The 26,419-nt window shown below is 40.9% G+C and overlaps 1 protein-coding gene across 1 annotated transcript in view; it reads left to right on the forward strand.

Annotated features, from left to right (window-relative positions):
* Positions 1 to 20,393, forward strand: part of MFSD14B (major facilitator superfamily domain containing 14B) — a 41,041-nt gene extending 20,648 nt beyond the window's left edge. The window contains exons 4-12 of the mRNA XM_066614745.1: positions 2,701 to 2,828; positions 3,099 to 3,213; positions 8,250 to 8,468; positions 9,377 to 9,490; positions 11,099 to 11,170; positions 11,635 to 11,747; positions 13,702 to 13,799; positions 15,760 to 15,917; positions 18,769 to 20,393. Of these exons, the coding sequence (XP_066470842.1) occupies positions 2,701 to 2,828; positions 3,099 to 3,213; positions 8,250 to 8,468; positions 9,377 to 9,490; positions 11,099 to 11,170; positions 11,635 to 11,747; positions 13,702 to 13,799; positions 15,760 to 15,917; positions 18,769 to 18,972 (1,221 nt within the window). The 3' untranslated portion in view covers positions 18,973 to 20,393. The remainder of the gene's footprint in view (positions 1 to 2,700; positions 2,829 to 3,098; positions 3,214 to 8,249; positions 8,469 to 9,376; positions 9,491 to 11,098; positions 11,171 to 11,634; positions 11,748 to 13,701; positions 13,800 to 15,759; positions 15,918 to 18,768) is intronic.
* The last annotated feature ends 6,026 nt before the right edge of the window (positions 20,394 to 26,419 follow it).

Below are 26,419 nucleotides of genomic sequence, written 5' to 3' on the forward strand. Positions count from 1 at the left end.
TTCTGGTGGTGGTTTTGTGCTTGAATGTATTTCATGTTGATATTCATCAGTTTCACACTGGAGAGAAATAGGTCACCTTCCTTTTTCCAAAATAACTTCTTACATTCCAAAGTATGAATATCAGTGAGCGCATTGTATTTCTAAGCTTCTCATTTTCAGAGTCTGGAAGTTTTTTTCCAGGGGCTAAAATGGCAAAGGACTTGGGGGCTAGGGTTGGGAAGTATAGGTGAATGTAAGCAACAATAGCTACAACTTTGAGTAGTGGATGGGGAGTGATGTCAGACTCTCAAACACCCTCCTATCCTTTAAATGCCTTCTCAGTTCTCATCAACCACCTCAACATAGTGTGTTTGTTCTGAAAAGTAATCTTTGTTCTTGTATGGGATGTACATTTTATTTTTATTTTTTTGCAATGATGTGGAGCAAAACCTTTCTGTAATGAAAAATGTACTGCAATATGTTTCTACAGACAAGTTTATCTTTTCCATAATGCATTCTTTTATCAAATTGCTAACATAATGAATGAATGCAACTCTACTCAGTCTGCTCTCTGCTCAGGTGTCTGTTCCAGGGAGTACATATACTACGAGGGTCGCCCAGGAAGTAATGCACCACATTTTTTTTCTCAGCCTACAGTAATGGTACGAATGGGAAACTTTAGATATACATTATTTGAATTTTCAGGAGTGCGCACACAAATTTTTGGTTTCTTCAGACAGATAGCGTAGCTGCAGCAGTGTTTCGAAATGGCGTCTGTAAGTGATGTAGTTACAAGCAGCGTGTCGTCATTGAATTTCTCACTGCGGAGAAAGAAACTGTTGGGAACATTCACAAACGTTTGTGTACAGTTTATGGAGAATCTGCAGTCGACAGAAGTACGGTTAGTCGCTGGGCACAGAGGGTGAGGCCATTAGAAGGCGGTTCGGCAGAGCTCCAAGATTTGCAGCGTTCGGGGTGGCCATCCACGGCTGTCACACCTGACAAGACGCAGCTTGCTGATGTGCTCATTTGCGAGGACCGACGCATAATGACTAGGCAGTTGGCGCTGAAGCTGTCAATCAGCAAAGGAAGTGTGGATGCAATCATCCGTGCTCTTGATTATTCAAAACTGTGTGCACGATGGGTTCCGCGCTGTCTTACGGTGGACCACAAATCTCTCAGAAAAAACATTTCTACTGAGTTGCTGAAACGTTTTGAGGATGAGGGGGAAGCATTCTTGTCCAGGATTGTGACAGGTGATGAAACCTGGGTTCACCATTTTGAGCCCGAAACAAAACGACAGTCGATGGAATGGTGTCATCCTCAATTTCCACAGAAGAAAAAATTCAAAGCAACTGCTTCCGCCAGTAAGGTCATGATCACTGTGTTTTGGGACTGTGAGGGCGTCATACTCATTGATGTGATGCCAAGAGGCAGCACCATTAATTCTGAAGCTTATGTGAAGACATTAACCAAACTCAAGAAGCGCTTCCAGCGACTTCGGCGCCATAACAACCCAGGTGAATGTTTGATTCAACATGATAACGCTCGGCCTCACACAAGTTTGAGGACTTCGGAACACATCACTAAACAGGGTTGGACTGTGTTACCCCATCCACCCTACAGCCCTGACCTAGCTCCCTCAGACTTCCACTTGTTTGGGCCATTAAAAGATGCCATTTGCAGAAGAGGTGATTCGCACAGTGCAGAAATGGCTTTGTGACCAGAACAAGGAGTGGTACCGACAGGACATACATGCCCTTGTGTCTCGCTGGAGGAAGGCCATAGAACTGGACGGAGATTACGTGGAAAAATAGGGAGTGTAGAAGAAACATCATTCTTTCTTGTGTGTAAGTTTCATTGTGTTCAATAAATAATTGTTGAAGAAAAAAAATGTGGTGCATTACTTTCTGGGTGACCCTCATACATCTCACTCTTGTTTATGTTAAATTAAAGCAAAAACTACAGTCAATATTCGGATCATGTTAGGAATTCATTTGACTGACTTGAACGTCAAATAAGACTAAAATTTTTATTCCATCTCTTAAGACTACAAATGAGAATGAAATCCAAACTTAAGCTTGAAGTGCAGGAAACCTCATTAAGTACTTTATTTTTCCTAATCAGTGTGTCAGATCCTTCTGATTGTTAAACTTTTTGAATCTGTACAAAATGTAAAGTTAGAATGGTGTACTTTTATATCATTGTTTATAAAATATAAATAAAACAGAGTAAGTCAGATTCTAATAAATTACTGTAGCAAGTGTCTGTGTAGTATAAGACTTTTTCTTATTGAAGAATGGAATGAGGTGACTCATAGCTCTGACTTAACCTTCTTTTTGGCTGTTGTATTGATTTAATGTAATGCATGAACTTGATCACATGAATATGGAAAACTGTAGCCATTTTTACTTTTTCATCTTATTCTGAAAAATAGCACTCTTCATGCCTCTGCAAGAGGCAGCTACTCCATTGGAGTGAACAGTTCTTTTGCCTTTGCTGCTGTCTTCTGAATACTTTTTCATTGTCTGAGTAGATTTCAGAAGATCTACTGTAACATTGTAGAATGGAATATATACATGTGTGTATATTCTATTTCTAATTTGAAAATTTTAAGCATGTACTTTTAAAAATATAACATTGGTGACTGCACTGTACATAAAATGATACAATAAAGAAATGACATGATCAGAATGTACTAAAGTCATTTTTGTCTCTCAGGGTCTTTTATCCTTCATGAGTGCTCCACTGATAGGTGCTCTATCTGATGTCTGGGGAAGGAAGTCATTCCTCCTTGTTACAGTTTTCTTCACTTGCATTCCAATTCCGTTAATGAAAATAAGTCCATGGTAAGTGGTGCAGATGACACTGTGGGGATTTGGTGTACTGAGGGAACTAGAAGAATGATCTCTTAGGAAAAGAGAAACCACACCTCTCTTTAGTTATTTTGCAGCAGGATTCATTTATGGTTTCTGTGTACATGTGTGTGAAGTGTTTTGTAATTGGGATGTTCCAAATGGAAAAAACGACAGAATAAGCTGGTGCTTTCTTTCACATAATTATGGAACACAGTTTTGATAATTATATTGCACATTCCAAAACATGTCTTCATTTTGCAGGTGGTATTTCGCTATGATTTCTGTATCTGGGATTTTTTCTGTTACTTTCTCTGTGATATTCGCTTATGTAGCAGACATAACACAAGAACACAAGAGAAGCACCGCTTATGGTCTGGTAAGATAATTTCTTAAACATCTTTGTTATATTATGTTATATAGTGTAGAACTTCCAGAATTGGTGCATAGCCACGGTCAGATACTAATGTTACTCATTGGCAGGACTTTTATTTTATCTGTCGTCTAAAAACTACTGTTAAACACAACTCTTCTCTATTTAAATGGGGAAGTGAACCTATTTTGGATGGGGGTGCAGTCCCCTTGAAGACCCACGTTTGTTCTTTGAGTGTGATCCTGGACCTGGCCTTGCTCCTAGATGCCTGTAGGAAGCTGTGCTAATCATTGGACCCTCTTCCCCCTCATCCCACAGGATTAGCTCTATGTTCAGTGACCTGCAGTAGGACATTTTGCTAATAGAGACATGGAGATCAAGTGGGTCCTGTTTATTGGTTGGGGGTGGGGGGTCAACAAAGGCAAGGAAGTATACCAACAAAAAGGAGAGGTTCCAGCACCCTATCTATGCATTCTCAAAGGTTCACCTTGTAATTGCCTCTGCCCAGGTGATCTAATCTGGGGGGAGGCTGTTCTGAAAGGTGGCTGAGTTCACCTGGTAGTTTAAGCAGATGCTGCATCTGTGTGGGCAAGGTCCTCCCAGTTGTGTGACAGGGCTTGCATATGGAGGCACCTTTGGGGCCCTTGTCCCAGCACCCCATCTGAAAGGTGGCTTGCTGTCTGACTTCGTCCTTTAACTCTCTGGGCTGGTCTGGGGTCACATCCCTTCCTTCCCATCCTAATCTTTCTAACTCTTTGCTTCCTTTTGCCCCTTTCCATTTTTTTCTTCCTGGTCTCCTGTATGCCTCTTCTCTTTCTTCTATCTCTTGATGCCTTGCTCCTTTTTCTCCATTGTGCGTTCTTGCTGGTCTCCTATTTGCCTCTCCATTCTTTTGTCTTCTTTTTTCCTGCAGTCCTCTTCCCTCCATTTTCTCTGTCTCTTCTTAAGGATAGGTACCAACTGCCCAACCTCCAGCAGCTGATTGCTGTCAGTCTTTGGGGCAGGCAGCATTCCCCCAGTCAGACACTTGGTGATAACATCGCCAGTTGCTGACTCATGACCTTGTTCTGCTAACTGAGTGGGGTCCCAGAGTTGTGTTCAACTCATGATGCCATTATGATGATTTTTTGTATACTTGATCTGCTTTCATTAAAAAATATGTGCTCATATATGACTTTCAGTAAAAATATTAATAAACATGAACATAGGCAGTAAAACACAGCAGAACAGAAGAAATAAATTCTATTAAATTGCTTGGCCATATTGATAGCTCTTCTGAAACAAAGGTGTTCAGCTGCCTTTTTAAAAGCTCCTCTTTTTAAATAAGAGGGAATCTGTCTCATCTCCCTGAGGTTGGCATTCTGTAATAGTGATGCTGCCACAGAGAAGGACCAACCTCTAGTATTTGCCATTCACATTTCTCTTAGATCACAGGTCAGGTTTTTCTGGCTGATTTTGGGAGCAGGCAGTCCTTAATGTAACCCAGTCCCAGAATATTTATGACTTTAAATACTAAAAGGAGCTCTCTAAATTGAGAAAAGAAGCATGTTGGAAGCTAATGGAGTCAGAACCAGATAGGTATAATAAGAGTCCAGCTTCTAAACATAGTTAGATCACTGGTTCATATGGGCCAGTATTGTCTGCACTGACTTAACAGTGGCTCTCTCAGGGCTTCAGACAGGGGTCTTCATTAGTCCTGCCTGAAAGAGCCCAGGACTGCATGCATGCAAAGCATGTGTTTTACCACTGAGTTACAGTCCATTCACAAACTGTTACCCAAGTGAAAGGTTTGACCAGGAGTTATTTACTGGATTTACAAAAAAGGAAGAAAAGAATATATTCATTTGTTTTATTCTTAAATGCCAAACCAAGAAACTGAATCCTATCTAGGTAGAAGGTTGTGTGGTTATCTGTGATAGGTGTAGGGTATCCTGTCTTAAGATACAGAACTGGACCAGTTTACCTCTTTTATTGCTTGCAACTCTGATTCTCCATTAAAGGGAAAATAGTAGTCTACTAGTAATGGCTGATTCTCCTTTCTCAGCCTAGCTGCTAAGAGAGAGGATGGCAGGAAGACAGCTGGTTAATCTAACATGTACTTAGATCCATTTCTTCAGAGCTGACCTTCTGTATTTTGATGGTTTCACGAATGTAAAAATCACAGGGATCTATCAGTCTTACGATGCATTGCCAATATGTCTTTTCTAGGAACATGCATAGGCAGCCAAGAATTGCTACCAGTTGTCTGCATGTCTAGAGAGGCTGTATGTGTAGCACTCTTTTCAATTAAGATTGGCTGCCTTTTTAGGTAAAAAGTTGCACACAGTTTGACAGCTGTCGGAATAATGGTGCCCACTATAGCTCCCCTCAGTCCTAGGAAGCAGCAGTGAGGATCTGATCCCCATGCTCTTTCTTGTGCTCCTGTAGAAATAGGTGAAGTATGTTTTATGGTTGAGCTAACTATTGTGTCAGGACTTTTATTTCTATGCAATTAGTCAAACGTATTCTAAGCTGATGTGTGAAATGTGATGGTATACTGTTGTCTATGACACACCAGAGGCAGTAAGGTGAGCTTTGGTGCGGTTGTTGACTATATATGGTTCTGAGAAATGATACAGGGCACACGTCAAGGTTTTTGAAAATCATGGTACTGATTCCACCTAGCTTTTTCATAACTTCCTCTTCTGGGAATCCCTCAGTCTTGCAGCAAATAACATTATAATGTGGCAAACCTCTTGCCCTAAAGCACTGAACGAATGGGGGCTTCCATGATTAAACTATAATTTGGAATCTAGAGCTGGCAGTTACGCTGCTTTTTGTGCTGGGTGAGTGAGAAGCTTAATTAAAAAAATTAGTTGAAATAAGACCAGTGAATTTCCAGTTTGCCATACTAGTGATGCTTATGATCAGCTTACTGCTTCCAAGGAATGTAGTGTGGCAGTGATCTCCTGACTCAGTAGGAGAGTGATCCGTGAGAGTTAAGCTGTGGGGTGGCAGTTTCACAGTGATGGCAGTGATTGATGTGGAAAACATTTTGTAACTCTCCTGAATTTGCCTTTATAATCTGTGGGAACTGACTTTCAGAAATGGGATCCCCGAGTTTACACTCTTTTCTCAGTGTAAGAACAAAGGAGGTTTTCTAGGGAAGAGTGTGCATCTACTTAAGGGAAATGCATTTCTCCAAGCTCTTGCTTCAGTCTGTGGAAAGTTTCTTTCCCCTATGACAGAGTGTTTCCTCCTTATCTCCTCCAAAGAGGAGCAGAAGCCTTCCAGTTTTGCAGTCAAGGTCACTGCCAGTACTGTTCTTTGTCATAAAAGATTGACTTTACTAAACATTATGGCTTTTTATGAAGCAGTTTAATTGTCAAGAAACAGTAAAGTGCTGTTGGTGTGTTGAAGTTCTATAATGTCATTTCCCCTGTTCCTTCATTAGTACATGAGCGCTATGGCAACTTCTCCATAACGGAGTACTTAATTGTCTCTGAAAAACACGTTGGTAAAAACATTAATGACATATTAAGATATTCGTGCAGGAGAGTGACTTGTATTAGAAAATTTTACACTGCAGGACTTTAAAATATTCAGTGCAATTGATATTTTTTAACCCATGAATTCACAGGCAATTTTGAATCCCTCTTGGAGAATGCATCTCGGTCTCTGTTGCACTGATACTATTATTGGCGTAAATGCTGTAGACATATTTCTCCGTGGTAGATTATATAATTAAAAATTTATATTTTGCCTCTTCACTAAAGAACATAAGGCAATTTGCTGTAAATTCAAAAGCATAACGTAACTTTAGTTGCAACAAGCAAAATCAGCAATTAAAAGCAAAACATAGAAAAGCATCAATGAAACAAATTTTGTCCATAAAACAGGATGAAAATGGCATCCAAAAGGCTGAAGGGGGGGATAAATCAAAATAATTTTAAGCCTTTAAGCTTCTAGGGTACAAGTCTTCCATCTGTCTTTTGCTTAAAGGCAAGTAAAGCCTAAAAACTGCTGGTTTTGTCTTTTAAGACAAAAGGGAGGCAAAGGGAGGTGCATACGCTGCCTAAAATAATGTTTCATGACTTGCTTCATTGTGCAGCATTGATTTATCCCTTGGAAAGGAATGTTTGATTTTTGCCCTTTGTACTTGTGCCATAGATGTTACCATGGTAGGTGTTCTTCAAGGCCTCTGATAGATCATCATGCCTAGCAAAAACCTCCCCTTCTCAAAAGTTTTTGATGCAGCTGTTGAAATACTTTCAACAAGTTTCCTTAGAAAAGCCTTTCAAATGGCATGGTGTCTTCTGTTGTCTTGGGACAGCATGCTTCTCAGATGTCAGCTGGTAAGGCATGTCAAACTGCACATGAGGTTAATGACTGCATGAGACCGGCTATTTCTTTAGCTCATGTTTTTCCCTACTGGGATGCTGACCCTTAGGGCTACTTCTTCTTGCAGGTAGTGGCAGTTTGTAAGCTTGGATGAAATACAAGTTTCTGTACAATTCCTGTGTATAAGCATCAATCTCTGACACTAGCTAAAGCACCCACAAAGTTTGAACTATAACTGCTGCACCATCCTGTTACTTATAGAGCATGGGTTTTTCCTGGACTCACAAAACTGAGTGTGCCACTCTTATTGTATTTTTCTTTCTAGTATTGGAAAATACTTAGTGAAGTGTTCCATAAAGAACAAAGGAGAAGCTTATGTAACAAAGATGAAACTTTGAAACTCAGAAATGCAAAGTTGTTAGCTGGCATTCAGAGGGTGTTCTGCATGCTTCTTAAGTAGTTACATTAAGATGGCGACCACTGATAGTATTACCTGAGACTCTGTTTCTTGCAGAAACCATGTTTTCCCTATTCTTCAGATAAATTATTTGTAAACAAGGTCAGTATCATTACAGTTGGTCATGGTTCTGTTTCTGTATATTTAGCAACTTCCTTTGCAGTCATAAAATCTATTTATCTTTATTATTATTAAGTGGGTAAAAAGCAAATGTTTTTTCACATTGTTACTTTTTTAAATTAAGTGTCTTTGGTTTTATCTTTAGGTATCTGCCACATTTGCAGCAAGTTTGGTAACTAGCCCTGCTATCGGAGCACACCTGTCTGCTTTATATGGTGATAACTTAGTAGTACTGGTTGCCACTGTGGTGGCTGTTGTCGATATCTGTTTCATTCTGCTGGCTGTACCAGAATCTCTACCTGAAAAAATTAGACCGTCTTCATGGGGAGCTCTTATATCATGGGAACAAGCAGACCCCTTTGCAGTAAGTTACTACCTCCATACAGGGTATACCTTTTTGCTTTTTGAAAACGCTGCATGAGCAAATGTCTCTTCAGCAATGTTTGCATTCATTGAGTAAATCGGAATCCTACCAGGAATACCTCATGTAGCTTTCTGAATCTTGGCATGTGCAGAAATACAGCTTGCTCTTGGCACAGGCTTCCATGTGCCAACCTACATGATTGGGTTCAGTGCATGATTGGCATTTCAATTTGGAACTGTGCTGATATTGGTATCATTGCTAGTTCAGATGGTCAACCAATGGAGGGTCATGGAGGTACAATTCCATTGTACAGCTTTGTTTTAGCGATAAATCATCCAATTGGAAATATTTGCTATCCAGCCACAACCAAAGCTGTGTTTGAAGTTGAGGAGCATCAGACAATATGTCTAAGATCTCAGACCCACTTTACTTTACTTTACTTTTTCTTGGTTGCTAAAATCATACTTGTTGCTCCAATCACTATCTTATGGGAAGAAGTGAAAATAAAATGGGCAGTGTTGTGTTGGTAGTAGTCATTGCTAAGGCCTTTTCACCCAGTAATAATAGTGGGGTCCCTGTTATTTAATGAAAGACTCCCCCTTCCCAATCTAGAGAGATTTTGGGGAGGAACATGAGACCAATGGAGTATCAAACCATTCATTTTTCCGAGTAACATAAGAGCTGCCTTGATTAATTTGATTAAAGGTCCGTCTAACATAGCATTTGATTTCCCCAAGCCAACTAGCCAAATACATCTGAGATACTTGCAAAAACAATACTCTTGAAAGCATCCCATGTATATTTGTTAGACTGTATTGCATTTGTGTGACATATTCAAAGAGTGACTCAATATCTTTTCCAGATGCCTCACTGTGTCTCACTTTACTTTTTCCTCAATCTTTTGACAGTCTTTGAGAAAAGTTGGGAAAGATTCTACCATCTTGTTGACTTGTATTACTGTGTTCCTTTCCTATCTGCCAGAAGCTGGCCAGTATTCTAGCTTTTTCCTCTATTTGAAGCAGGTAAGTTTTCATCTTGTTTCAAACTTCTGTCATTGCACCTGATTTTAAATTAAGAAGCTTTAAAGAATCATAAGTATGCATAATATGTAGCTGTTTTACTAGATAGTTAACAGCATCTTTTGAAATTAAATGTGCAACATGGAGTTGGTTCTGTGTGTCAGTTGCTGGCACAAGCACTAAAGCTTTTTAATAATACACTGTCTAGAATCTGGACAACCACATGCCTAATTGTATGCTTGCAGTAGGATTCCTTTTTTCACTGTAACAGCAACCCAGTACTTCTCCTGCTACTTCTGATGCTTACTATGCAGAAAGGATAATAATCCAAATGTCAGAGAATAGCATTTCTCTGGAAACAACAATCATTTAGTTGGGGGCAAAGATTATCATAACTTTGAGACATATGGCTAGACTAGAAATCTCCCTCAGGTTTGCATAAAGAAGGTATGCAGCTGACATTGATGCTATAGGAATGTGGTTGGAGTTAAAGCCAAAATAAGGACCAGGAAATGATAAAAGAATGGGTGATAGTACCAAAACAGATAAGGTGCAAAATATCTTGAGATGCATAAATAAAAATGAGGTGCATGTTTGAAACCTAAGAAATAGTCTTTAAGTAGCAACTGTTGAGACCATTTGAGTCTGTTAGCTTAAGTAGGATATAGAGCAGGGGCCACCAAACTACGGCCCACAGGCTTGATCCAGTGTGCCAGAAAAGCAGCTCAAGCAGAGCACAGAGGCGCCTTACATTCTGCCCTGCAGCCTCTTTTCTCCTGATCATTGCAGAAACTTTTGCCGGGCAGCTGCTCCCCCCAGGATATAAGGATACAGAGCCTTTTGGGGCAATGTGCAGTGAAAGCAGCTGCCTGGCGTGATTTTCTGCAACAATCATGGGCAAAGACAAGAGACTGCAGAGCAAAATGGTAAGGTGCACAGCAGCACCTGGATCCCTGCACACTGCAGCCAGTTTGGAGACCACTGATATAGAGGACTTGGGTAGTGTTGGTGTTCCTATGGGGGAGGGAAGTATGCAAATGAGAAAATATTTGTCAAATTGGAATTAATCTGAAATGGATTTATCTGTACACTTTAAGAACAAGTCATATGTTGCTTTAAGTCTGTAGTTTGGTGCTATATATGTAGGAACAGACATTGCATAAACTTTGAATTAAAATATAAATTTTTATTTTGTTGCTGCATTTGTCAGCCCATTGATGGGGTTTACACAAGGCTAAATGTAAAACTACCTGTCCTTTATCTTATCTGTCCCTTATCAATGACAATATACCCCTGTAACTGAAGGGAGAGGCCTGCTTTATACTAGAGATAATGTGCATGGAAAGGAGAACACCATTATGTTTGACTTTCTTATAAGGGAGCTTAATTTCCAGCTCAGAATTTTGCTGTCTCATAGGTTGTGACTCTTGAGAAATTTTTGTATTATGTTTTGTTGTTTGACTATGAGTTCAGTGAGCTTTATCCTGTCTACCGTAACTGCAGCCTTCCTTTGACAAATCTAGAATAGCTTTTGAAACAAAATGTAATCACATGGCAAACAGTTGGCCGCCAGCTGTTTTTCAATTTTATTATGTTTTGATTTATTTACAGGTCATAAGATTTGAGTATGCTAGCATTGCAGCATTCATAGCTGTGGTTGGAATTCTGTCCATAGTTGCTCAGGTGAGCACTGTCTTTATGAGATTTTAGAAGGTTGTTTGACTATGATTACTTGGTGATAGCTTTTTTTGCATATTAAATGTACATAAAACAAATATTTGGGAACAGTAGCCAAAGGGGGGTTGGGTAGTTGCAGCAAAAACAGCAGAGTGTCTTGTGACACCTAAAGACTTGATACATAAGCTGGATTAGAGTTCACTTAATCAGATCCATGATGGTAGGTTCCAGTCCACAAAAGCTTATGCCTCAATAAATTTGTAAGCTTTTAAGGTGCCATAAGACTCTTACAAACATTTGGATGCAGCTTTCAGTACAGCTGCTGCAAATAAAGAATTTTAAAAATGCAATAGTGTGGTTGAGTTTTTGTGATAAACATATCCTCAAAGCCTCCTGTCTTCTATTGGTTGTTAATATAAAACTTGTTCAAATGTAAGTATTTTTCAACAATGTATTCCTTCTTTTTGTAGACTGTCTTTCTCAGCATACTAATGAAGTCCATAGGGAATAAAAACACTGTTCTTCTTGGCCTTGGCTTTCAGATGTTTCAGCTTGCCTGGTATGGTTTTGGTTCTCAGCCTTGGTAAGTGCACTGGCTCTCAGAACTGGCATTTATCTTGAGTAGATTTAAAAGGCGTATCTGAACTTCTAGGAATTAGTACTTCTAAACACTTCTGCCTTTGGCATTTCTATTCAACCTGCTAGCTCACTTTGCTTCAGCTCTTTTTGAAAGAATTTCTTTGATACTTGTTAGATTAGTCAGCTTTCATAGAATCAAGCAATTGGAAGGAGCCTTCAAGACCACCCAGCCAACCCTTGCTTGAAGTAAGAAAATCTGTTCTAGAGCTTCTCCACTAAAAGCGTATCAAGCCTCTGCTTGAAGACTTCCAGCAATAGATAACCCACTACTTCCTTTGGTTTCATTGTCAAACCATTCTCACTGTTGGTAAATTTTTCCTGATATTTTTAATAATCTTTAACTTTAGAAAACTCAGGACTGCTGTTCTGAAATTCTTTTAACATTAGGCTTCCTAGCAGGTGTGGTTTTAAAACATTTTTTATACAGATGTGCACCACTTAATGATGGGGATACATTCTCTGATCCCTCTTGTTATGCGATTAGGTCATTAGGTGAACATTAAGGCAAGAAAAATCCTCTAGCCTTTGTTGTGTAAACAGACACTCACTGCCAGACACTAGCTGGTTGCAGAGGCTACTAGAGATAGATTGCGTCGTCTTTGCATTAAGAGCCTCTGCTGTGTAAACAGACACTCTGCTGCAGGCTATGGGAGACACGATTTCCTCATTAAGAGCATCTTTGTTATACTTTGACCACTGTCATATATGTGACCCGTTATTAAGCAAATGGTTGTTAAGCGACACACACCTGTGTTTGTAATATTGTCATATTGGTTCAAAGTGCTTTTGTGTTATGATGCTTGTGTGCCAACGTTTTCAGCTCTTGCCGTCTAGCAAGGGTTTTATTGCCAGGCTACACGTTGTCTTGGGTTTCCACATACCTGCAGTGCATGTTCTCCACTCCCTCCCAATGTAACGTTTAGCAGCACTTACCATGCGAAGCAGGGCTATCCCTTCCTGAATTTCCTAGCTTCCACCATGTTCTTAACAACTACAGATGGGGGCAAATAAAGTTTTTGGATAGCAATCCTGTTGCATGTGAAAAGTGCTGATAATTATAGTTAATAGGGTGGAGAATATCTTGTGATGTCAACCTCCTTGTGATGAATCCCTTTTTTGCTCCTATTAAGGATTCCCCTAGGTTAAACATAAAAGAGGCTCAGCTGAGTTGAGCTGTGTCATCCACCATTGATGACAGCTGCTTGGTTCAGCTATTTTGTGTATTGCTCATCTTCCTTTTTTGGAAGAAGAGAATAAAAGTTCCTAGCCAAACTACCTGCTGAGATTGGCATATGTCAGTCCATTGAGTCTTCCAGCCCACCTGACCAACTCAGAGGTCAGATGTACAGGCTCAGGTAATCCTGGCTGATTCAGTCAGAAAGGTAATGAATACCTTCACTTGGGTTACTTAGAGCATAGCATCAAGCTGCTCTTGGTTGCTGCTGCTTCTGATACCCACAAGGTGTGTCTGTATTAAGAGATCCGACCCATCTAAAATAACAAGAAAATTGCAACAAAATTGCTTACTGAAGCAGAGCTATGCATAGCTCATTGCTTCAGGATTTTATTGTTTTTGCCTCAAACACTGAGACCTGGGTGTCTTTTTCCCCTCTCACGGCAGCTAGCTTTTGGGCTTATCTTAGATGGGATTTTCCCTGAATTGGGATGTAATTTTTTGCTCCTGTTGGAAATGTTGCACTAAGATTTTTGCATAAGGTTACCCATAAGCAGTTGGTCCACAAGGCAGCACTGGACCCCCTACAGCTGTTAAAATGTAGCCTGGCTCTAAGTCTAATGCTGCCAGTAAGATCTGGCAGCAGCTGGAGAATTGGCTTTGTGTCTGAGGAACTCCTCCTCTTTGGTTGTGTTAATGGCATTGCTTTGTGCCTTGTTATCAGGATGATGTGGGCAGCAGGAGCTGTAGCAGCCATGTCAAGTATAACGTTTCCAGCAATCAGTGCTTTGGTGTCACGAAATGCAGATTCAGACCAACAAGGTGAATGCAATAACTTTGCTTTTTTTGAGGAAATTTCATATGTAGAGCTTTTCTTTCCAAAGCCAGGGTGTGCACATTTACTACTTGCGTAAGAGAACAAATTAAAGGGGTTGCCATATTTGTAGCGGGCTGTTTTTGCAAATCTGCTTGCCTGCTTTTGAAGGTTCCTCAGTCCTTACTAACAAACTTGCAGAGAATTCAGAGGGACTGCAAAGAGAAGAGAAGTTTGCTGAAAATCCCCCCCCCCCCAAACAAATGGGGCTTGTTTCACAAATGGAAAATTTTAGGGCACATCCCAAAATAAATAGCTTGAATAGTCTCATGTGAACTTTAAAAGAAGTTCGTCATGCATGATGTGGATCTTTTAAACAGTAGTAAGTTTCCAGTGAGTCCAGTTGTCTCTCCATTTGATGACTGATTTCTTAATTTTTCTTGGAAGATTGACTGTGGCATAACTAGGTTATTATCCCCCCTTTGCTTTGTAAAGTGGGAGCACAAATGGTCAAATATCTGTTTCTAAAAAGGATTATTGAAAGGTGGTTGGGGGAGTGATGTGAGACGTCACAGTTTGCTTCTAATAGCTAACATCTGCTGCAGCAGGTTGAATCTTGCACAGTTTTGAACATCAGAATTTCCCAGGTTGGAGAGACTCCAGGTGCACCTAAAGGACCTGCGTGTGTGCAAACACAAGAGCAAGACACTGTCTGAACAGGTCATATAGATGTTGATGTGTCTCATCCCTTTTTTGTAACAGGACTGTAGTTTTTATTGAAGAACAAAGAATGAGAATGAAATGTTTACATTCTTTCTCTGTTAGTACCCTTTCATAAAATAGTTGGAGCATATAACTAAATTACAGCAGAGGAAAATCCCTAAGGGTTGATCTTTTTGTAATTAAGTATCCTTTGAAGATTTTTAAAGGATTAGATAATGGAAGCTTTGCCACCTAGTGGTGACTGCATATCTGATAAAAATGATTCTGAAGCATTCTTCATATTAGAACTGACTATTCTTTTCCTGCATTGAAACAAGAGGATTTAACTTAGTTAAACAAAGTAATTGTGAAGTGGGGAGATTGCAGTATTGAATTGTAATAATCGCTTGATAACCATGGTAGAAGTTCTGCAGCAAGAGTTTGTTTCATATAGAATCTAAGAAATAAAAGTAAATTCAGAGAAAACTCTTAACCTTGTCCACTTTAAATGGTGGACATTTAAACTTTAAATGGTGAACTAATCACAAGAACATAAGAGGAGCCTTGCTGGATCAGGCTAAGAGCCCATCTAATTCAGTTTACTGTATTTTGCAATGGTCCACCAGGTAGCTTTGGGAGCACACAAGACAACAAGGTACTAGTATCCTATTGCCACTATCTTGCATTTGGCATTCAGAGATAAACTACCTCTAAAACCCAGAGTTTGCATATAGTCATCATTACTTGTAATCTGTGGTGGACCTTTCCTCCATAAAAATGTCCAGTCCCCCTTGGAAGGCATCTAGGCCAGGTGTTATCCCAATGTCCTATGTCAGTGAGTTCCACAGATCAATTATGTGCTGGTAAAGAAGTATTTCTTTTTCTGTTCTAACTGTCATGCCATCCTCTTGTTTTCATGGGTGACCCCCTTATTCTGGTGTTGTGCAAGAGACAAAAAAAAAATCCCATGCATAATTTTATATGCTTAATTTCATTCAATTACTTGTAAACTCCTAAACAAGAAATCATATATTATGTACTGTACTAGCTGCTTCTGTGCAGCAGTATTTTGTAATCCAGCTAATCTGTTTTAAAGTATTCATTAATGCTAAATCCGTTTTTTAATAAGGTCAACTTGAAATTGCATAATAAGTTGAATGTAACTTAACTGCAGATTTTTCTGTTCTTGCATCGTCTTTAAAAAAGGAGATGAGCTAGCAGAGAGGATTTATCCTCCTTCACTGTTGACTTATTTTCTTCATACAGGTGTTGTCCAGGGGATAATAACTGGAATCAGAGGCCTCTGCAACGGTCTTGGTCCAGCTCTCTATGGTTTTATATTCTTTCTGTTCCATGTGGAGCTCAATGAGTTGGAACCTGTCCAGGATTCTGATAAAACACCCATGCAGGATCCAAGTGATGAGGTAAACGAATGACTAAAGTATAAAAAGTGTGAAGTTGAATGCTCTGATCAGGAGCTAACTATTGTTAAATTTCAGGGTAAGATTGTTACCTTTGCCACTCTGCTGCCTGTGTTTTGGGGACTGTGAACATCTGTATGAATTGGTGTCTACTGGATTCTGGTAACATTAAACCAGATGAGACTTGTTTTCAATCCTCATAACTCCTTTAAAAACAGGTAGAAACATGGAGTGAGTCAGCAACCAGCAAGTTGCTGGTCAGGTCTTCCAGTCAGTGTTGGTGGCAATATACCTTGAGTTTATTCTCTTAGTTGCTATACCATTCCTTGCTGTATCTCTTATACTCTTATAATCTTGTCTCTTTTATAGTCCTGTGCTTCCCAGCGCCTAGGGCTGCAGTGGTGCCAAAATGGCTTACTGCTGCATCCCATGGGAATGGGAAGCAGTGCTGGTGCTACTCGGGGTAAGGGATCTTACGCTCCCTTGCCCCGTGTAATGGCCAGACGGCCTCAATTAGGTTTCCAGGTCTGTGTCTGCTATTGAGCAGGCTCTGATTTAAGGAGACCTGGGTCAGGAGGGGGGTTAGCATATGGCAGCAGGGCCTGCTGCCATCTCTGCCCCCCCGCCCTTCCTTCCCCATGCCCAGGAATACCTCCCACCACCTGACACTTGCCTGAGCTCTGGGCTGTTGTCCTCCATCCTCCACCCGGCACTGGTTCAGCACATGCTTGTAGCAGTGTAGAATGTCACAGGCATGCCTGACAGCATGTTTACAACACTGCGCACAGGCCCATTTGGATTGGGCCCTTACTCCCTTGTAAGTGTGTTTAGGATTACAGTTAGTGGGTTTAGGATTGCAGCCTTAGTCTAGTTCAGGTGTGCCCAAATCATGGCTCATGAGCCGCATGTGACTCTTTGACATATAATGAACAGTTCTTGGGAATATGTTGGCTGAGCTTCTTTTTGCATCACAATTAATATAAAAGGTAAATAAAAAATTTTCAAACGTTATAATTTTCCAAGTATGAGCTGAGAGTCAACTGGATTAAAACAGAAGTTTTAATGTTCATGGTGGGTAAATATGTTTAAGAATTTGAATGCTGCTTAAATATTACAGCTCTCAAACATCTCTCTTGTGGCTCTTGAACATCTGAAGTTTATCGAATGTGGCTCTTGGATTAAGCAAGTTTGGCCACCCCTACTCTAGTCTTTAAGAACAATTGAAAGCCAGTGCCAGCTCTGACTGTTCCCCTGTATTTGGTAGTTAATAACTAATAACTTTCATGGTTCATGTATAAAGTTTGACATGATAGGAATTATTCTGAAGATTACTGTGGTTATACTTGACTTTATTTTTGGTTCCTTGCTTTTTAATCATGCAAAGGGACTTTCAAATATTTCCCCTTGTGCAGAGAATGTCTCTCGTGATACCCCCAAATTATCTCTTCTGAGATAACATTCAGTCCCATGAAAAAAGGGATCCTTAAGATGATGTATGTTCTCTTTAAGAGCTGTGAGACTCAAAGCTTGTGGAAAGTACAATATTGAGACTGGATATTTTCTTTGCTTTTGGTGTTTGTCATGGACAATGAATGGGTGATTCATTGTCCCTTCTTGTCACCACAGTGCATTTATTTTTATGTGGTCTCCTCCTTGCCAATGTACTTGAGGTGCTTTATAATGTGGTTGTCAGAATTTCTACACAGTTATGGTTGAGTCAGCACTTCTGTTATAGTCTTGTATTTTAATAATTTACAGTTTGTGGCAAACATTCTCTGCTGAAGCCTGCCACAAAGACTCTCTTGGGGAAAACATATTTTACAAGTATCTGCAGTTTCACACTCTCTTCATTCAGGCTGACATGGGTGTAATCTCTAGGCATTTGGACTGTGGCTGATTTAAGTGGGTAGACTTAAATAGTCTACCAATGTCGTTTGGATTGTTGGCATAGCCTGTAATTATGCTTTACACTAAAATTGTTTCTGTTGACGTCTGTTTAAAAATGAAAACCCTCTTCTGAGGCTGCCTGCTGTGGCCCCAGAGCAGAGGGAATGAGATGGCCATCCTTCTCTTGTACACCTTTAAGCAGTGCTTGAGTAGCACCCATGGTTTCCCTTTCTCTGGAGCATCTATTCTTAACCTTGGATCAAGGAAAATAGTGCATGTTTTCATCTATCCTTAGTGAGCCCATGGGAAATCTTTCACAACTGTTCCAACCCTTTCAAGCTGTCGCCTATACCATGTATGCTTTTCACAATCCTCCCAAACTTGTGGGAGACCCGAACTCTCATGGAAACACAGGAGTTTGTTCTAGCTAATGGCATAGCATATTCATCCTGCCAAAGCTGGCTGCACAGCTAGTGTGCAATTAGACAGGCCTGACTTGCTTCATCATACTGAAGCTTGCAAGCATTCTACAATGCAGTCCTATTGACTAAGCAGCTACTGCCCTTTGTGCAGTGGTTCCTCACTGCACACTTTAGACAGGCGATGTCGCCTGTTTCTGTTGTCTCTTTGAGCATGAGGTCTTTGAAATCCCCCATATGGGCCTGTACAGCACAAGGTGAAAGGTAAGTAGGTTCTGTTTTCACACTAGCCTAGAGGGACATTCAGAACTCCTGAAACTTACTTCATGAAACAAGAGTTTCATGTTTCTATGACACTGGAAATAGTGTTCAGCTCCTCTAAGTTGGGGCTTAGTGAGGGATGGATTAATGTCAGTGGAGACAGCAAGTTGGACTGGCTACCAAGGACAGGCAACAGCTGAAGACAATTGTGGGTGCTTATAGAATCATTTTATTTCTTGTAAAAGTTCATACAAGGCAGGTGATTCTTTCTTTCTTTCTTTGTGCAGAGCTCAGTTATACCTGGTCCACCTTTCCTGTTTGGAGCATGTGCAGTCCTCCTAGCTTTTCTGGTTGCCTTATTCATTCCTGAGCACAGTAAAGTCAGCAGTACCAGGAAGCACAGCAACAGCATCAGCAGCATCCAGAGCAACAACCCAGATCGAGGCAGTGATGAGGACATTGAGCCATTGCTGCAAGACAGCAGTGTCTGAGAGCTAGATTTTTTTTCTCCTAATGTTCATATGGATTGTAAGCAAGCAAAAATCATGCACTGAGCTCTGAAACCAGAGCAGGACTGAACTGGAGTGAGCTTTTGATCTGTCAAAAGCTTTGCACATTTCATCCACCTAAGGTATACTTCATAGGTGGCCACAGGTGTCCAACTGGGGCTAATTTTCAACCACTTACTATGTATTTTGTATAACAGTCAAAGGTAACTTATTTTTTTTTGTTATCTGATGTGCAAATGTCATCGAGCCCTGAACTGAAAATATAGAATATAGTATCTTGGGAAAATATAATCGTCAAACTGGATTGAATACAGAGTACGCAAATTCACTGTGAGTGAACCACAGCCCCTGCCAAAATAGCGAATGATTAAGTATTTCCATTATGCCTTGTTTTTGGATGCATACTCCCATGTAGCTCTCTTGGGTTTGGGGAAAAAAATTCAATATTACTAGGTATCTTGGTGTTACTGACAAAGGTCATAACAAAATCCTGGAATCAAAATCCCTGTGTTTTTTTTTTCTTTTACTAATATGCTATTTGACTTACTGCATTGCTATTTAGAGATAAACTGACACAGGAGAATTTCAGCTATTGAATAGAGGTTATTTGCAAGTCTTAAACCTTCATTCCTAAGGATTTGGACTTAGAGGTGTGTACTAATAAGGGCAGCAGTTGGAACCTTGAAAGGGCATAGATACATTTCCGTTAATGGAAACTGCCAGTGAAGCTCGCTGAACTGCCTAGCACTGCCAGTGTGACCAGTTCTAATACAGACTAATTAACTGGATGCTGAGGCAATTTACATTGACCTGTGTGTATTTATGGCATCATTTGTCATTTTTTATCTACCCTAAGAGATGCTTATCTTCCCCTCACCAATTAATTTCACTTCTGCCTTAACTGCTACTTAGTGTACATTTATCAACTATATTTAGCCTTCATATCAATCTCTGGAAAAATCTCATGGAATTATGATTATGAAACTTCTTTCCAAAAGAGACTGTAAAGGTGATTTAATTTCTACAGAATATCATGCTATAATTTGTAGAGGCATTTTATGAAATTGCACAGGTTTCTATGTATTTTGCGGCAGTGGAAGTGGACCATTATACAAAAATTCAGCAAAGTACTCTTATGAATGTTTTATATGTATTAAATATATGTAGATATTTGTAAGAAGTTCTACTTTTTCCAGATGAGGTACTGTGTAAATCTTGTATTTATAAATGTAATGAAGGTGTTGACAGATATACAGCTTTTATAAAGGATTGTGTATTGACTGAACAAATTTAAATATATATATATTTTGAAACTTGTTCCGCCTTAAGCAAAGATAACAAAACCTTTTGTACTATGCAGTTTTATTTTTAAGTTAATAAGCTTCCTAATGCATAATAAATTTGCAACCTATATTATACCAATTTCATGTCTGATTCTATGTATTTTTCTCTAATAGTAAACTTGTTTTCAAATTGACTGTGGTCCATAGCATCTTGTTTAGTTGCTTATTGTATGCCAGTCCAAAATTTATTTCCTGTCTTCCCTCCACCTCAGCTGCCAACTCAATAGGCTAACTCATTTCCCAATCTTTAGGAACCCACAGACCACTGAGGCAAAAACTGGAATCGTTGTGGACCACCTGCCATTCCCCACCCACCTGCACACAAAAAGTACAATTAAATTTGGTAGTCCATGGGGGAGCACTTGGTGATACACTAGAAGTGGCAGCTGTGGTTGTGGGCACTCTGCCCTCTCTGGTAGTCTGTGCAGAAACATCTCTCAAGCAAGTGCTCCATGAAGACTACCAGAGAGGGCAGAAAACAGATCACCCACAGCTGCTGCTGACACTTTAGTGGTCCGTGGGGGGTGCTTGCTTGGTGAGATGCTGGAAATGTTAAAAGGCGATCATCTTTTTTTCCTGAGACCTCATGTACCACTTCTCAGGGTGTCATGGACCAGACAGTTTTCTTTCAGAATAGCTAGTACAATGTAAACAAGGCTTCTCAATGCTGTCAGTGAGTTGGCCCAAGATGCAAATAAAACTGTCTGGGCCAGCAGTTCCCAAATATTCCTGCTCCATGACCCACCAAAACCTCTGTGCTGGGTCACAACACTGCTGGTCAAAATCACTTGTCAGGAAGCCACCAGAGCCCTCTTCCACGTTGTGCCAGGCCACCAACCCATTGTATTAGCCTCTGTGGGCTTCAGAAATGGCCTGCAGAAGCCTCCAAAAGCTACTTCCGGAAAAATCGGAAGTTACCTCCAAAAACTGGAAGACCCCTTCTTTCACTTTTACTGCTGCACAGAGCTCTAGGGTAGCTGCTTCTTCCTCTGTGCAACTGCTATCCTTTCTCTCCCAGCCCCTGTGACCCCACAGATGAGGTGTCACAACCTCCCTGGGGTTATGACCCAAGGGTTGAACACTGATTTAGAGGAAATATTGGGTCCAGATTTTTTGAGTTTATAGTGTTCCATTCCAGTTAGCTAGTAACTATCATGTCACGGAGACAGTCTACTTTAACCATTCTGATCTAATTGTTGACAGTGTTCACTATGTTCTTTTCCTGTCTTTATGGGAGAATGCCCTTGCAATCCAGGATGCAAAATGGATTTTTGAATGAAAGTAGGTTTGGTGCAGAATGGCTGTTTTCCTGTGGTTTGGTTTTCTAATGTGACTGGCTAGGGTGGCAGTGGGCAAGGTTGGTGAAAAGATGATTGCAGCCTAACTTGGCCAGTACTTTCTTTCATCCAAGCAGAATCTTGATGAGTGTGCACAGCACATGTTCTTAATATGTTGAACACTATGCATAGTATTTTGTCACCGATTTAAAACACAACTACCTGGTGATGTATTCTAGTGTATCAAAGTACAGTGATGCAATTTTGTTTTACTTACCAATGCTATATTCTCTCTCTGTGTATATATCTTAAATTATAAGTGTGTAAGTGCAACAAAAACCTCGGGGGCTTTAAAGTCAGTCACATGTGCAGTGGTGTTTTCGTAGTTTTTTTTGGCTTTCGAACCAATATTGATTGCTCATGACTTATTGTCCTAAATCAGTATCATTGAGCTTCAAGAACTGCAGGAGACGATCTCTTCAGAATCAGCTCTTGTACCAGTTCAGGGGTGCCCAAACCCCGGCCGGTGGCAACTTGTGGCCCTCGGGGGCGCCCAATTCGACCCTCAGGGAGCTTCCAGTCTCCAATGAGCCTCTGGCCCTCCAGAGACTTACTGGAGCCTGTGCTGGCCCGACGTAACTGCTCTCAGCATGAGGACGACTGTTCGACCTCTCACCTGAGCTGTGGGACAAGGGCTCTCTCCACTACTTGCTGTTTCACGTCTGTGATGCAGCAGTGGCAGCGAGGGAAAGGCTGATCTTGCTTTGCGCAAGGCCTTTTATAGGCCTTGAGCTAAGGCAAGACCTTCATTCATTCATTCATATAGGTTCCATCTCTAATCTATTCATTTATGTACATTTATTCAAATTTGAAATTTAAATTCTTTTTTTTTTCCTGGCCCCTGACACAGTGTCAGAGAGATGATGTGGTCCTCTTGCCAAAAAGTTTCGACACCCCTGTACCAGTTAGAGCCTTCCAAAAAACTTGCTTCTAGTGAATTTCCCCAAGAAATTCAGGCTCCTACTGCCTGCATATGTTGAAACGTTCACTGCAAGTCTCAGGAGTTGAGTTGAGTTGTTAGTGTCTCTGTGAAGGATTGTGCTATTGTGTCAAGGGAGAAAATCCTAGAAGAACCACAACATCCATCTTCACTCCCTGACATGATGTTAGTCTGACTTTGCCTGAGGCACTGACCTTCAAGTATTACCTTTAAAACATTAATGGGGGACTATTAACATCTGAGCCTTATTTGAAGAAAGAACACACACAACAGATCTTTGTCTGCATAACAATGCCTTATGTTTCAACCTTTCTTGTCAATATCAAAAAAAACCTCATCCAAAAGATCTTGCATTTATTTCAGGAGTTAACCTTCTTAGTAAAACTTGCTTGAATTAAATCATACCTTTGAGCCAATAAGGCACAGATTGCAATCCATTATGTATTGTCCCTTTAAACATTCATTAACTTTGATTCTCTCTTTATGCCTGCCCTCATCTCCCTGTTTGCATTTCATAAAGACTAATTTTGTGCTGTAGTGTCTTGGTTTATGCTAAGAATATATTTTCTTTGTTAAATTATGACAAATAGGTATCCTTATATAACAGAATGCCACACTGTGGACTCAGTTGTGCTTTTTTGTAACTATTTGCAAAGCTACTTGCAGTGAGAAGCCCTAAGTTATTTATCTTGTAATTGGTTGGCCAGATTATATATACAGGCATGGCTCCGTATCCACAGGGGTTCTGGATCCATTATGGCGGATGGCCAAATCCATGGATATGGGGGGATGCCCCCTCACCCTCCAGAGGTGAGGGGAGCAGATCCCCTTGCCTCCAAAGGGTGTCCTGAGCCTCGCAGAAGCCACGTGCAGTTTTACAATAAAACCAGAAGTAACATTTTTCTATGTATCAGTCATTTTGAGACCCTCAAGAGGTCGCAGGTAGGCACACATGACATCTGCAGGGCTCAGAACACTTTGGGGGTGAGGGGAGCAACACCTCTCCCTTCTGGAGGAGTTGTGTGCGGGGGTGGTTGTGGATCCAATTTGCAGTTAAGTGAAACCGTGTATACAGGACCCGCAGATACAGGACCCTCCTTCATATTGAAAAAAAATTACACCTTTCTGGGAGAAATGTAAAATCAAGGAGACAGTACCTCACAATCCTCACTGGAACCTGTGTTGCAAATGTGTGTCTCAAGTCACAGATTAACTTCTTGTGACTTATTATCTCATTGACAGAAAATGTGAGCCACGACTGTGTCTGCAGAAGCATGCTTTAATGGAAGTGTTGTGTCCTGCTCCAGACAAGATAATTGCTGACAGTCAAGCATAAATGGCAGGGTTAACTAGCTCATTTTAAGTAAACACTGGTGAAGTTAGGGCCTTATTGGCTTCTGGATAAGTGCTACTGTTGCTCTACAATGCACTGTGAATAAGGAAGTCTCCATTATGTGAAATCGGTAGTTTATTCCCTTTAGCAGTCATGCAAATTGAGCTGAGGGTACAGATCTAGGAATTAAGCTTTCTTTCAGATGGACGAGCAGTACTGCTCTGCAGCTATTTGTACAGCATAATCATGCTTATGCAAATGCTACTCGGCATCAAATTGGAGACAACATGGTACTTCTGAAGATAAAGGCAAGGTCATGTATTAAAACAGTGCTCATCCTGCAGTGTTATGACTGCCATGGTGTACGAACCACTTAAATGTTAGATTGCGATAGCTGGAGATGAAACATCTTGCATTTAGCATTTAACCTTGCATTAAAAAGAATAATGGCCAACCACATACAAACACTCAGCAAAGCTAAAGGATTTTCTCTGAGAAACTACCTCCCTCAGTGTTCTGTGGACGCATGGTGAGAAATGGATTTGTATATCACAAATGCTAATTCATTTCCTCTGTTGTGTTAATTCAAAGCCTCTACCAACTTTAGTCCTTTAATGCAGCGGTTGCCAAACTCAGGACTGCAGCTCACCATTTTACCTCCGCGTGGCTTGTCTTCCGAATTGATCTGGGCACCAGGATGATCTGGGCAGTTGCTTTGTTGCCGGTGTCCCAGAAGATTGTGCAATTGGATGTCCAGGCAAATGCAACTACCCAGAGCAACTCATGCCCAGATCTACTAAATCAATCTTCTTGGAAGATGAACCACATGGAGGCAGAATGGTGAGCTCCAATCATGGAGCACAAGGCTTTTCCCAAACTCTGGATCTGGCCCCCGGGCCGGGTTTTGTAGGAGCCTGCTTTAATGGAAGGTGCGACTTTCAGACCTGGTTTTGTAGGAAAAGAAACTTTTTATCAGGTGAGGTATTGTCTATTGGTGCACCAGAATGAAGAGCAAAACTGAACTTGGTAAAATTCTACTTGTGTTGTTTTTAAAAGTTAATATATTATTGCTAAAAATATTAAATTTTGATATACAGGTCTAGCCTATTTATACATGGATTTGGCTCAACACGAATGGGCCCTGCAAATGAGAAGGAAGGGGGAAAATGCATCCTTTAAAATCAGTTTAAAAACTGAACAGTCCTTTAACAATAGCCTCCTTAATGAGAGAGAGTGGGGGCAGCTGGCTGACAATCCATCAATCCTTCTCTGTCCAGTGGACCCCTCCCCCCTGAGCATGTGAAAGAAAGGTGATCACTTTGCATTGGTGAAGGGAGGGGCTGAGTGAAGCGCCTTTGTAAGCGCTTGGGGGAGGATTGATTGATGGATTGTCGTCTTAATGACTCTTACATCACAAAAGTCAGCAAGGCTGTTTTTAAATTACTAGAGCAAAGAAACTTTGTTTTTTTTAAATTGATTTGCTATAGTGCGTTTTTTGCCATCCACATGAGCGCTTGGAACGGAATCTACGCGTATAATGAACCTGTATGTAAAAAGTTAATATATTGTTGTTGTTTTTAAAAACAACAATATATTGTTTTTAAAAGTTAAGGTGCCCTTTTGGAGTCTAGACCAGATATTGCAAACTGGGGTCCACAGTAGCAGGAAGGAAGGGGGAGAGAATGAAACCAGAGCAAAGAATGAAAAGTACCAAAGTCTAGCTTTGCTGTGGACTTCTCTATTAACATTCCCTATAACATGAAATGACTACTGATAAGGAGTGAGCCCTCCACAACCCATGAAAACACTCCTCACTCACTTGCAGTGTAGGGATAAAGTGCCTCTGCCACTGCCTGATCACTCCTAACTAATGGCCTAAGACTGAGAAAAAGATGGGAAATGGAGATCTTCCTTGATCTGGGTTCCTAATAGATCAATTAGGAGAAATTATCATAGATACTCGCATATAGGGCGAAAAATTTCTGACAATAAATCAGGCTTAGGTCCTTACCTTGCCTTATCTCCGAGGTCTCTTGGGGCAGAGGTGGATCCTTGGTTCGGTTGTGTGCACCCTGCAGTACCTTGCTACCTGCACATGGTTCAAGCAGCCCCAGAGGGCTTCCAGTCCGCCCATCCCCTTGCCGCCCTGGCACTGCTGAACCCGTTTGTGACCGTAGTAGGAACGGAGGGGGAAGCAGCAGCTGCCCCATGTCATGCATCTGTGAGGGAGCACCCTGGAGAAGCCAGCCAGGCGAGAGGAGCCAGGCTAGTGTGGGCAGGCAGGCAGGCACTGCTGAGGAAGACTTAGGGGGGAACCCCATCCTGGGAGTAGTGCTCAATTTCTGGCTGCCCAGCTTCTCCCACCCGCGGCCACTCCATCCTTCCATCCTACGTGAAAATAGAGCAACCATGGGGTGTCCAGTGCACCTTGATGAGGTGGCCCGTACACTGTGGAGACGCAGCCAGCCACAAGGTG

The sequence above is a fragment of the Tiliqua scincoides genome, chromosome 2 (genome assembly GCF_035046505.1).
Source record: "Tiliqua scincoides isolate rTilSci1 chromosome 2, rTilSci1.hap2, whole genome shotgun sequence".
Lineage (NCBI taxonomy): Eukaryota > Metazoa > Chordata > Lepidosauria > Squamata > Scincidae > Tiliqua > Tiliqua scincoides.